Here is a 14816-nt window from a genome sequence, read left to right on the forward strand (position 1 = left end):
GGACACCCTAACCATTCGCCCACAGCATTCAAAATGTAAAGTAATTTCTGTCATACAGGGCTTTAGTGTCCAATTACCTGTTGGATGTGGACCAGAGGCCACTTTACAATACTTTTTCATATTGTCAATTAAAAAACGAAGGGCTAATCCGGGATTCAACATCAAAGTTGCTTGCATGACAAATACGATCAGATGGGGAAAAAAATGCATACAATTTTAACATTTTTATTTAAAATATTATAAAACACCATAAAATAAGGTTCAGTAATTTTTGATATCAGAAACATGTAAATTGCCCCATAACACAGCATTTCAATACAATGTGGACATTTAGAAACCACGTGATATAGAAATACAAAATGATAACAAGAATAAACTAATCAACCATAATCAAAAAAACATAACTGTGATTAAATTCAAAAGTATTAATAAAATTATTTTAATTTTTATAGCCACAAAATTAATTGTGATAACACGTGTGCATAATTAAATAGAAATCAATTTGAGCATTTGACGAATTCTTGTATTACATCACATCCAAAATTTGTCATATTTTAAGTGTTTGTCAAAACTTAATACAAAGTTTATTCTTATACTTTATAGCTGAATGATTTAATACCTTTGATACAAAGACAAATTCTATAAATGCTTTACACGTAATAAACTGAAATAAAGACAAACAAATAAAAACTGGGTATTTTATCATACATAGCACAATTCTCACACCTGTATTCTTTAAGTTATCATAAATATATAAGCTAATTATGCAACTTTATATAAATACTTCTTAAACTACTTAAAAATAGTTACTATATAATGTAAAGGTTAACTATTTCAAAAATAAATAAAATATTATTTTCAAATCTGGTTTACTTTTTTTTTCATTTTGTTAGTAGCAGTGATAATTCCATCTACATTTTGCACACAATTAACTGTATATAATTCAAAACCACCTATCTCCCTAAAATGTATTACAGCTTATCCTAATATTTTACAGCTAAATTCCTAACCATTAATGTAGCGTGCTACTCACTTGTAATCATTCGTTAAGTAATCCAGAAATATATTAGAATAATGAATTGATTGTTAATATTGTCCTTTGTAAAAACCTCGTAACTCCTTCTTCTGTTTTTCATTTTTAATTAATTTCTTTTTTTATTTTTTTTTTACTAACAGAATGCATTTACAGGCTACATTACTGATAAATGTTCAATTGTAACAATTAAATAATAATTTTTTGTAATCTTTTGTCCAAGAATAAAGGATAAAGCTTCTTGGAGTTATTGAGGTTTGTTTAATAAAAACGACTCACAATTCAGGAAATAATTATATTAATTATGAGGTAGATTTAATACACTAATGTGATCAGCTAGCAACTGGTATTAAAGATTAACAATTGCAACGTTTGCAATAGTGACTTTTAAATTTTCATTAACAATAATTTCTATATACAAATAAATCATTTTTTTAACACTTATTTGACAAGTACTCATAAGGTTTTGAAAAACTTTTTTTGCTTTTACATTACGTCCACAATGATAATGTCAATAAAATAGCTTTCTTTGTTAAATATTTACATCTGTTTACTTCCTGGTGTTGGAATTTTTGAAACAGTTTACAACAAAATTTCCAAACCACTGATAAAGAGAATTTAAAACAACTCCCTTCATCAATGAATTAAGGTTTTATTTTATGTCCAAACTTACAAAGTATAATTATGCTCGCATATAAAAAAAATTGATTTAATCCAATAAAGTTTAAATTACAATGTCTTGCTGATATAACACTACTATTTTATATCATAAACATTTTAAAAATAAATAAATATTACAATAGTTATTTTGTCATTGAAAGTTGTCTAAAACTGTTGTAATAACAACAATAAATATGCAGCGCTTGCCTTGCAAGTTCAAAGAATACGTTTCATTTTTCAATATCAAAAGTATTGTAAATTAAATTGTAAGACATTGGCCACCTATTTACCTATTATATGTAAATGTTTAATCGTCTATAATCTCACATTTTGCATATATACACTAGTTTTTATTATGTATCATTTGTATTACCGACATAGTATCTGTTAGGGATTAAATCACAAAGACATGTCCGGCAAATTTGAATATTTGTTTTGTTAGTATGATTATATTATTAATTATACAATTAACGCCCATAGCTGTATAGATCACAATGTTTTAATAAAATAAAGTTTTTATACTATCGAAAAGAATGTTTTCATTTTAGAAACTTGTCCTCAATGGTTTCTGCACCTGTTCCTTCAATGGAACGAGCAATGTTTTCAAATATTGTAGCATAAATCAGTGGTTATGTTGCAAGTATCTAAGGCAAAAATTTGGGGAAAAAGTTAAATAAGATCAGAAATTCTAAAGGATAGAACCAATTTTTACTCAATTTATCCAATACGAAATTATACTTCTTGTCACGATGTCATCTTAAGGATAATAATTTGGCCACAAAAAATATTTTCAACATTAAAATTTAATTAATATAGTTTTCCCAGTTGTTTAAATAAAAAGAAAAATAACATGTTTATTTAAGTCTTAATGATTATTGTATTTCAGCACAATTTTATTAGTACATTAGATCAGTGAAATAGCATTTAAACCAAACAAAGTTGTCATTGAAGTCGTTCTATTGTAAGAATGCTTAAAATGTTGAAACATAGTCGGTATCCAATTGGATGTGTTACTGCCTAAAAAATATTTGGTCCCTATTGTTGATAAGATTTTAAAAGTCATGCGGAGCTTTTGATTCAAAATCATTAATGATTAAATATTGGCAATTGACAATTATTAAAACAAAATTGTAAAGCTTTAAATAAATTGGGCAAAAACTTATCTAACATTATAATTTGAACATGGAAAAATTGTTTAAAAAAATATTTTTCAGTGGCCAATTAGATATAGAAATGGAATTACTTCAATTAATCATTGTATCCATTGATGAATTGCAATATTGTACATTTATAACTGGGCAATTAATTAATAGGAATTGCTAATTGTTTAAAAAAGCAAGGAGACAAATGTACCGAAGGCATAATTGAAAAGCAACAAATGGAAGAATCTATTTTCAGCAAAAGTGCAAAATTACGTTCCATTTTTGTACAGTTATGTCATAAAATTATATTGATAAATGGAAATTTTCCGTCTGTTTCAAAACATTTAAAAAAACTTAATCTAACCAAATATGAATAGACGAAATGCCTTAATTAAAGTTCTGTTGTAACATGTACACCCTATTATGTAAAATTATACTTATAATCTAAATTATCAGTTTCTAGCCCTGATGAAGGCAATAAATTGGTTGAATGCTTGGCATTGCTTTTTTTTTTGGACCACAATTTTGATCTTTATAGAATCTGTTTATAAAATAAATATGATAATATATCTTAAAAAATAATCATTAAAAAATTTAATGGTGGCCCTTATATAATTTTAATACAGAACATACTCTATGTAATCTAAACTACTGTTATACCATGAAATTAATTATTACAAATGACTGCACAATTAAAATCCCAAGTGGTACATATTTAGATGAAATAAACATAAAAATACAATTTGAGAGGTAACATGCTATTATACCACTGATTTGCAACACTACACCTCTTTAACTCTAAAGGCAGTCATATTTAAAAAAACTTAAGTACACTTTTTACAAGTCGATCCATGGCACACCAAAAACATTCGAAGAGATAACAAATTAAAATCTATTAACGTATATTTTCATGAAAGTTTTCTCAGTATCAAATTACACTTATTACATCTTATAATCATTGGCCACTCACAATTTGTATTGGGTAATTTTAAATTCTCAATTCCGAATAAATTGGAACTCCTGGTACAGGTGATTTTTAGTGATATTATAACTTACTATACTTAGACCATATCAGTAAAAATGACATTCAATCATTCTGATTAATGTAAGAATAAACATGTTCTATTATTGTAATTGAATTTTTTATCTTTTAGTCCCAAAATGAGCATGTGTTCATTATAAATTAAGATTTTAAATACAGTGGATGCAAGAGTTTTAATTTTCTGACAAGAATAAATTTCTAGTTCAATTTACAATTTACAGACATGAAATTTTTGATTTTATACATAAGATGTTAATATTTATTAATATATTAAAGTAAAAAAAATTGTAGATTTTTTATTTTTAGTTATTTTTTTTTACTTATCTTAACTATTTGTTTTTTTCCCGTTTTACTTTTTAGTACAAACATCAAAATGAATTCAGCCAATATGAAATCAATGGGAATATTAAAGCAATGTAATCAATGGTAAATTTTCAAAAAAAAAATTGTTCGACATAACTTACTTTGGAAGATTTATCAAATAAAATGGCAAATAAAAACAAAAGACATTGGTAATAAACATTACTGTGTTTCAGATGTCATAGAATATATTTAACAGTATAACTTAAGTAATTGGCTCCATGGAAAGACTATCCTGAGATAACAAGGTCATATAATTATGTCCGATTTTTTAATATTTTTTAAAACATTTCTTTTATTTTAAGAACCAGTCTGATTAACAAACTTTTTATATCATCCAATAGTAGGATTTGTTTAAATTACCTTTTTAAGACTACAATATCGATTTTTGTACAAACATTGACTCAACAACCAAAATTAAATAAACTCTCAGAAAATATAAATAATGAAAGACTATAATTTAGCAACAACCATTTAATTATGTAAGGTTTTCATGATAAAAAATTCCCTTATTCCTGGATAACTCCACTGACTATTTGTTCAACTTACGGGCCTTAAAAACCTGTAACAAAGAAATCATATTAAAGTCGTATATTACAATGGGCAACATGTTTACTGATTTTAAACTCAATTATGCAAACATACATAAGACATACTTGTGTGTACAGAATCAAACTTATGACTTATCACGTCGAGTCGTAAGAATACCAACCTTGGGTTTTGGTAGTCCAGCAGCTGCCCCAAACGAATTAAATGTAGTCTTAATAATACATTCTTTCCTATTCACAAAGGATTCACTCAGGGTGGTGGAGTACTAGATATTCCTCCATCACCTTTTACTGATATTATAATATAATTGAAGGTGTATGAAATACTCAATATTTCACTATCAACCTTCTTATACTACATATTCATGCTAATAAATACATTCATTATCGATATATACAAAAGTGAACATGAAACAAGATATCTACAATCTATTACTACTAGATACAAAGTGAGTTTAACTTTTCTTCTGCCTTTTTTGTTTTTATTTATATTTGGGTGGTTTTTGGGAAAAATCCCAAGACAGACTTTTATTTTTTGTTGTCTCTGTCCAAAGTAGCGGGATATGAAGAGGAGCTTAATTATGACACCCATAAAAGTACATTTTTTAAAAAGTTTTTTAATAATAAATTCAACGGTGCGAAAGGTTGTTAATTTCAAGCAACCATCCTTATGTTATTCGCAAAAAAAAATCTGAACATAGTTTTTTGGAAAAAGGAAATCTTCAACTTCTTAAACCAAGAGCCAATTTATTTATTCATTGTTTAAATTGAAACATTGAGCATTCATTGTTTAAATAAATGCTCATGGTACCAAAAGATTTAAGGAATGTTTCAAAACTTTGCAACTATTTCCTCAGATAATATTGACTTAACGCAAATTTAAGTCAACTTTCCCCCTCATTTTTGGTTCCTCCAAAAATTGGAACAAGGATAAAAATGCTGCTGGGCTCAAGCACAATTCTAATATTGGGTGGCCTCTCTCTCTGTAAAGGGTGCATCAACTTCTATAGTCCACCCATACAAGTCTATAGTCTATAGTTTCGGAAACAATTAATTTTAACAAAAAATAGTCTTATACAATCCCCCCCCCCGTTAATTTTGGTTAGGAATCGCATGGTGGTAACAGATTTAACATAATTTTTTCATCTAGCTGTGAAATGAAACCAACTTTTTTTTAAATGAGAATCCCATATTTTTATTGTACAATTTAATTCTAGAGCTTATTTTATGCCACTTTTACTGAAAGGAAAATTTTGATAAGACTGACCATTTCTGAGTTATGCCCAACAGAAGACACGTGAGGGGTGTATGCTTTTTATAAAAACAAGATGGCCCCCTAAAGAAAATGTGGTTCAATGGGTTGCTGAGCAATCAAAACATTAATCGAACTAACTGTTTGATAACGCGTTTGAATATTCCAACGAGGATTTTCTGTTGCCCAGAAAACACTGTTGTGCCTAGATTTACCCTCCATGAAATGTGTTCTAATTTCTGAAAATTATTTTTACATAGCAAATCGTATCACCTTAGGCTATAAAATAGGTTGTTGGTTCAACCAATGTTATAATTCCATATCTTGGGCTTCATCTTCACTAAAATCCGACATAGAGGACTCGCTTTCAGATGAAACGACTTGTTGTTCTTGGTCTCTAAGTGCCTCCTCTGTTGCATATTTCTTAACATATTCTGAAAATATAATATATCTATTAAATATAAAGTTAATGTATTACATATTTCTAAACTGTTGTAATATTTAACATTAATTAGTGTATATAAGTGAAAATTAGAAACAATTTACATACATACCATGGACTTTCTTTTTGTACTCTTCTGGTTTATGAAGGAACATTGCAGCAGCGTCCCCATTCAGTGGATCAATGGGATTAGGATACGTTAGTAGTTGTGGTAGAAATGATTCAAATATATTTGACAGGTCTGGAAACAAAAAGAAAATAGTTTTAATAAATTTTGAGAAATTTAAAATTGACTTTCTATATTTTGTGATTACTAATTATATATTAATGTTTTCTCAATCGTTGTATTCAGCTGTTGCATAATAAATGGCCATTTTTATGAGAATCACTGTGTTAATATTTTTAATCATAAATAAACAGTTCATCAGTTGTAAATCCTGGCATTACAACCCCTTTGTGGGCCCTGGCCTGTTCCAGAAGTCTTTCGCGGCTGCCTTCCTGTTCCATGTTAGAAGGATATCATTCGTGTCGTTGCACCATCAAATTTACACCTCCTAACTTTATCTTGCCTAGTCCATAGTTTATCTTTGCCAGCAATTCACCCCCCGGATCCTCGCATGACTAACCCATCTAAGTCTTGACAGCTTTATTACTCTTTTACAGAGCTACTTTGTACAGGACATAATCATCCTAATTTGATCTTCTTCACCATCCGTTATTTCCTTTCACAATGCCAAAAATTCTTTGAAAAATTTTCCTACAACATTGTTTTTGTTGTCTTGGAGATGGTCAAAGCTTGAGAAGCATACATTAGTACTGGGCAGATGAGAGTTTTATAGTGCCTGATATTTGTGATCAAGCAACTTTTCATATATTTAAGAAGCCAAAAAGGTATTAGCAGATATGATTCTCATGATGGTCTGGGAAAATTTATTTGATCAAATAATTTGAGAGTGATAATCAAGAATCAAATCATTTTGTGGCCCCCTGAAAGAAGTTAGAACCATCTATCAGTGGTCAATTACCACTTGCTACATACATATTTTTGATCTTCTACTCATTAATGGTAAGACCTAAGGTTAAGTCTGCTTCTTGTAAAGAAAGAAACGCATCCTTTAGTTCTGTGGGGGCTATGCTATCACATCCGCATTAGCCAGCAGCTGGATGTATTTGTCGAATATGATTCCTTAGGTCTGTAGACCAGAATCACTGATTACTTTTTCTAGGGCCATGTTAAACAGAAAGCAGGGTAGAGAATCACCTTGCCTTTATCTGCCCTGAAATCAGGGATGTTTTGGCCTGGATACGGACTACGCAAGAAGTATCCATCTGATTTTTACCAACCTAATGAGCTTGGATGGTATATTCATTTCTTGCTCACCCTTATACAATCATTGCCTTAGGACGCTTATAAGCACTTTTAAAATTTATAAAGAGGTGAGCTTACTGTTCAAAGGTAGAGGTACAATGGGAAGGTACAAAGGCTTGGACAATGAAGCCTTGCAGGATATTGTATATGAAACCAGACAAAAATTCGGGAATGCCAGCTGGTATTCAATGGTTTCCAGATATTCGGCAATAAAATGAAGAAACAATGTATTCCATAAAAATATTGAAACCATAATGATCCATTTTTGCATCACATCATAAAATGCAATAAGAAATTGATTCTTTACTTAAGCCTAAATGGTCAGTGGTGTCTAATTATGACATTTGTCAAAACCAAGTGCTCATCTTTAAAAAAATTATGGAGTTGGTTTGGTTGCTCAACTGATCTCTCATCTGGATTTTTATATATTTTTTCCCCATAAGGAGAGCTTTTTTATTGATCCTTGTTCCATTCTTTTATGTATAAATTTTTAAACAGAAAATTTGGGTTAAAAAAGCCAATGTCACAGGGGATTCGAACCCACATCTTTAGAACTGTACTCCAATGCACAAACTACCTGAGCCACCACAACTTCGATCTCCGAGACGACCTTTCTATCTCAACCCTAAGGTAAGGGTACAGTTCTGAAGATTGTGGGTTTGAATCTCATCTGTGTACATTGGCATTTTTTTATTTCCAATTTTCTGTTTAAAAATTAACTCATATATAATATAATGAATGTGACTGGAAAAAACACTTAGAAAGGTATAAAACAGCCATTATGTATGAAAGAACTAAATATGAAATAAATAAATTAAGAATATTTATAAAAATTCATACCATATAAAGCTGTCCATGCTTGATTGATAACATCTAAGCAGACAGTACCAGATACTTCATCTATATTCGGGTGGTAAACTTTATTCATAAATCCTATTGATGGTGATTTAAACGGATAGTGTTCTGGCAGATGAACCCGGACTTTCCAGATGCCACCCTCGTATGGTGCTAAAAAATTGCCATTGTAATATAACTGTTTTTTAGAAGCAAAACAGTATTTATTCAGTAAAAAAATTAACTTACTTCCTCTGGGTCCAAAGAATTTCACACAGAATTCATTCAGGCCGCCTAAGATTGTGACCTCATGTTTGCTTTCGATTCTGAAAAAACTAGTTAAGGACAAATAATGTTTTTTACATTTTTATGTTAGGTGCTTTAAATTTTTTAATGGGATAAGGATTCTTTTATAAAACTTACACAGTGTTTTATCATTGTGTGTGCAATCCAATCACAAGTTTTTCGCGCACTGTCCTGTCAAATACAGTTGTACAGTGGCCTAAATAAGGAGACTGCAAATTGCACATATCAACCCTAATTAAAGCTAATTGGTATGTCACAGGATCAGTTTCATTGCTTCAAATGTTTTTATTTTACTTATTATGATTTTTTACAACTACAATAAACAGTTAAACAAGGTTGCGTTAAACAGCTGCAGTTTCGTAAAGAAATAAACAATTTAAAAAACAATTTGTACTTGTACATTTATTTTAGTGCAAAGATAAAGTTCTGAAGATTAAATTTCACAAGTTTCAATTAATTATTTGCTATCATTTCTACAGAATTTTTTTAAAATTAGGTACACACCATTGAGTGATCAATATGTCAGCTAAAGAAGCTTACCTGGTTTCTTCCTTATTTCTATGAAAGACCCTAGATGGCTAAAAAAAAAAAAAACTCCTTTGACGATTTTATAACTGGAAAGGATCTTAATTTTGACTTTAGAGCTTAAAAATGGCAGAGGCCAAAAGAGAATTCCTATTCACTTAACTAAAAACACTAATAAGTCCCAAAGAAATTGTGGTTGAAGTTTGATTATTTCAAATCGTTCCAGTCTGCCGTCTCGCTGGTTTTGACAATTGGACATTTTAATATTGGCTTGTTCGATATAAAACAAAGATATCCATAGAGCGGACAATGCAGACACCACTTTTCATCCTTTAATGTTTCACAAGTTAATGGATAATAATATTTACCTAATATATCAATTGATACTATCCAAAATTCATGCTGAACCAACACTGAGTCATTTAATGAGTTTCAGTAGGACAACAAACTCATGAGAGTAAACAGACTCAATTAGTGTATATCTGAATATGGTTCAGCATGAGTTCACCGACTCACAGGCCAACAACCAGCATCAACTCCATCCAAAAATTATGCAACATACTAAAAAGAAGTAAAATTTTTCTGTGTAAAATGGAAATAAGAAGATTTCAGTTCTGTCGCTTATGTGTGCTACGATTTGCCTAGTAATCTGTCTGTTAAATATGATGTTTATGATGGATTTTAATTTAGGATTTTAGGATTTTTTAGGATTTTAAAAATTTAGGATTTTTAATTTAAAAAAGTTTAATTTTATTCATATTATTATAGTTATAATGTTATAATGTCTGAAGAATATTTTAATAGTGGTCTATATCTTTTTTTAATTGTTTGTTATAATCACTCATTAATTAATTAAGCAACATTTACCACAGCTTTGTACAAATGAGGCCTTGATGAAGGCCATGTATGAAGGAGTTTCACCATACAGAGATCTCAAGGACATAGTGTAAAATCACTACACATTTTAATTCAACAGGACAGGATTTATCAATATTTTGTTTTGGGTTTGACTGTTTTCAGTGAACAGAGAAAAATCCTCACTCCATTACATTATTAAAATAAACTGGTTTTGTGATACATCCTGATTTTCCATTTGATGCAAAAAGGCAAGAACTAAATTTCTACCAATATTTTCCACATTTTCGATGGCGTCGTTTTGCAATGCTGGGTTAGAGTTTCCCGTCGTAAAATTATGCTTGCCAAAAATGTAATGTTGGATGCAATGAAAGCTAAATTTTGCGTGAATGTATACATTTATAAAATTTATTTTGCCCTTTCTAGGGCTAAAGCGTTTTCTTTGAATTTTGCAATGACGTATTTAATTTTTGAAACATTTTCACTGCAGTACACAGTGGCCTGTACCCAGGTCCCCCATCTCGTTATGACAGGTTGTGGTGGAAGTAATAAATCTAAATAGTTATCCGTTAAAACCCTTACTCTACTTGGCACTTTAAGGAAATCCTTTATTTATTTTATTGCAGTTCAAACGGATCAAATGACCAAAGGCTGAACAGTCAAGAATACAAAAAACACAATTAAGAATATAAAAATGTATCACTAGATAAAAAGAATTAGCCATGAATTGATAAAATAACTTAATAAAACAGCAATTGATAACAATAAAACTTGTGGCTAAGGCAAAAAATTAAATACATAAAAAAACATACAAAACAAGAAACAGGGCTCAATGAATCACTTCTTTAACTCTAGCAAATTCTTTTTTAAAATCAGCGAGGAGTCAGAGAACAGGTCCTCGATATTAATATGGCAAATTATCAGGGAAAGACAAGATTCTGATCCATAATTCGTCCTATGCTGAAATAACACAGGAGCGGAGTTGACACTGGGCAACCCTAATACCAATGCAGGACAAGATCTCCAGGGAATCAATTTATTGTTAAGTATCGTCCATAAGAACAAGGCCAAAGCCAAAATTGTTCTATATTCCCAGGAGTCCAGTCCGACCAAATTAAGTCTTTCAGTATAAGGGAGCTCACTACTGTTATGTATATTAATTTTGAATAGCAAATATTTAGATACCCTCCTTTGTACTCAATCATGAGCGATCCACTGTTTGATCCATACAGCCAAACAATATTTGCCTACTCCAAATGAAAACAAACAGGTGATTGGAGAGGATTTTTTAGGCCAAATACATCTTTAAAATCTACAGTCCGTCTTTTAATGAAGCCTAAGTTTTTAAATGCTTTTTTTTGCAACAGCTTGAAGGTAGTCACAAAAACCACAGTTCTTGATAAAAAAAAAATAACCTAAGGTCCGTGATGGAACCGACGTCGTCCTGGGATGACCATTGAATTTATAAACAAACAAGTCAATTTCACGACTTTTTTCTTGGAAAATCGTGACCTTACACTTATTTTCATGTAATTAAAGAATATTGTTTGTGAACCAAGACCAGAAAGCGTCCAGGTTCTACAGCAGTATACTATATTGCTTAAATTAGGAAGTTGGGCGAAAGATTTGTAGGTCATCAGCTAAGAATTAAAATGATTTGTCAAAGTAATCCGATCCTAAGTAATTGAAAAATATCAGAAACAATACTGGCCCCGGATGAGAGCCTTGGGGCACACTGGAGTCAATAAAGACGTGGGCCGAGAATTTATCTTGTCAATTTATGTTTGATATCAAAGAATCAACATCTGAAAATTCACTTTTCTTTAAATTTTTGATTACATCGTGAAATCTTTAGTTCATTTTTTCTTTTAATTTTCAAAAGTTTGTTGTTTATTTTATTAAATACGGGCCAAAATATGTAAATTCAGGTGAAATGTGTAATTATATGTAAAATCCTACAAATATGTAAAATAAAATATGGTTTATTTTGCTTCTAAATAGCATGAAACATGAAATAAAAGTTTCAAAAACGGTGTAAGAGGATCAGAAAAAAAATATAAATCAAATCCATATTTTTAACTATTAACTACAAATAAAACTGGGATGGAATTTCTTTGTAATATGACTGAATCAAATAGAAAAAAACAAACATAATTACAAAAAAAAAGTATTTAGACTTGTTTATTTATTTATTTTTTTCATTCAGGTTTGATGTACTGCTTGCAGTTCAATGACGCGGCCATGACTTACTATCAACTTCAAGGACTTGAAAGGGAACACAAAGAAAAAAGGTTTATCCTTACAACCAACCATCCGGGTGTTCCAATCACATAAATTTCAAAATAATTACGGTTCCTCCTATTATCATCCTCACGACACGTTTTTCTACTAGTACCGATGAAAAAAAAATTCTATTCACAAACGACGATCACTTAATCTATGAATAAATAATTTTTGGCTTAGTTAATATCTTAAAACGGCAGTTTTACTATATTAGTATAACCCTAACAATTATTTTAAATTTATGTTGATTCTTAGTAATTGTTTCCTCGTGAAGGCTACGGGACGATGGACCTGTTGTTAGGCCATTTCCGATCATTTTGGCCCGCCTACCCTTGCTGTTTTGGTCTGCCAGACACGTTCGGCTCTTCGCCATCATCAGTGGTGGGTAAGTGTAAACAGAAACCAGACCAACTGGTTATGGGGGATGGCCGAAACGGACTGTAAAAGCGAGGCGAGGAAGACCAAATGGCCGGAAACGACCATTAGAATGGAATGGTTATATATTTGATTATTGTTATTGTCTGATTTGAAATCATACAGGAGAATTAATAAACAAACAGTAAACAAACAGCAAACAAACAAAACAAAAAACACTTGCCAGCGGCTATGTCTACAATAAATGAAGGCTGCTGCTAAACCAAAACGCAAATCCCGAAATGCGTTTATTCGTTCTTATTGTTGTAAGTGGCTTTCTACACTTGCACTACGAAAGTATAAGGGATTGAAAAGCTCCTTCAAGGGAAAAGTGAAATCTGCCAAATGCCGACCAAAACGTTTCAAGTACCTTGTGCAACCTGCAAGGACGCTCCTTTTCTCGTTGTAAGTTACAGTCCACACTACGCAGTTATGGCCGATCAGGACCGTTCTGTATCTCCAAGTAAAAAACAAAAATTATTTCTTTGGTCTGACAATTGCTATGGCCAGAACAAAAAATGAGGTGCTGGCTATGGTGGTCACATTGGTGGCAAAGGGGTACATCACACAAGGTCCCAGTGAGATCGAGACTACGCAATCATTGAAAAACCTAAACGAGGCGAAGGCCTGGTTAAAATACCATAATAATAACCAGAAACATCCTTTCTTATTGGTCAACAACGCCGGCCTCTTTAAATTCGTGGAAGTAGCAGACCAATTTTGGAAACAAATGCATATTTCCAAAGCTACCAAGATAAAGGTTACCAAAGAAAACTTTGGTGACATTGGTGTAAATAAATGCAATTCCTCACTGAGCCAATGGTCTCAAGTTCCTGTACACTAGAAAAATATGACAGAGGAAGGCCAAATATCTGGGGATTACACTAGATCAGCGGCTCATGTGGAACTCGCATCTAACTAATACTACCCAAAGAGCGAAAATTGCCTGGGGGAGGTCAGAAGGCTCTGCGCCAAGAACTGGGGTCTAGGCCCTGGAAGTTTTGTTAATCCTCCCACCACTTCCCATTTTAATCCAAGGAGAAGCCAGAGCAGCAGCCCACAGGATCATAAATGGACAACCATCTGCTAGGATAGGCCAAGTGAATAAACAATGGAAACTGAGGGAGGAGGTACAGGCAGATGCCATTCTAGGTATGCCAACTGATGCCACTGCTCCAAAGTACAACTTCACCAAGAAGTACAAAGTACTGATACCAGAACGGGAAGAATGGGCCAAGGGAATACACTAAAGGCAAATTCCTACTGGTATACTGACGGCTCCAAAACCGACAAGGGTACGGGAGGTGGGGTCTTTGGGATGAACGCCAAGACCGAACTGTCGTTAAACCTAGGCAAGTATGCTACAGTTTTCCAGTCCGAAATCATAGCAATTGAACAATGTGCCAGAGAAATAAATAGACTAGGAAAACATTCCCGGAAGATAGCCATTTTCTCTGGCAACCAAACAGCTCTCAGAGCCTTAGCCTCATGCGAGGCGAAGGCAAAGAGTGTTTGGAAATGCATGGAGGCCCTGACGGAAGTCAGCAACACTAATGACCTGACCCTGGCATGGGTCCCTGGACATTCGGAGCATAGAGGCAACGAAAAGGTTGACATACTGCCTAAAAAGGGAGCCAACATGGACTCTATGAGCCCAGTGACCTACTGCGGCCTAGCAGCCTGCCACAAAAGAGGATACATCTTAAAATGGGTCCTTAATGAGTCCAAAACCTGGTGGAACAATGCCACAG

At 31.9% G+C, this 14816-nt stretch overlaps 1 protein-coding gene across 1 annotated transcript in view; it reads right to left on the reverse strand.

The window, feature by feature from the left end:
- Window positions 1-211: 211 nt before the first annotated feature.
- The window catches only part of LOC106671584 (ubiquitin-conjugating enzyme E2 H), a 33119-nt gene continuing 18514 nt past the window's right edge, over window positions 212-14816 (reverse strand). Inside the window, exons 2-6 of the mRNA XM_014402498.1 lie at window positions 8932-9008; window positions 8689-8856; window positions 6592-6720; window positions 6311-6471; window positions 212-4799 (exon numbers count right to left, since the gene is read on the reverse strand). Of these exons, the coding sequence (XP_014257984.1) occupies window positions 6347-6471; window positions 6592-6720; window positions 8689-8856; window positions 8932-9008 (499 nt within the window). The 3' untranslated portion in view covers window positions 212-4799; window positions 6311-6346. The remainder of the gene's footprint in view (window positions 4800-6310; window positions 6472-6591; window positions 6721-8688; window positions 8857-8931; window positions 9009-14816) is intronic.

This window comes from Cimex lectularius, unplaced genomic scaffold (genome assembly GCF_000648675.2).
Source record: "Cimex lectularius strain Harlan isolate CLEC.00 unplaced genomic scaffold, Clec_2.1 scaffold100, whole genome shotgun sequence".
NCBI lineage: Eukaryota > Metazoa > Arthropoda > Insecta > Hemiptera > Cimicidae > Cimex > Cimex lectularius.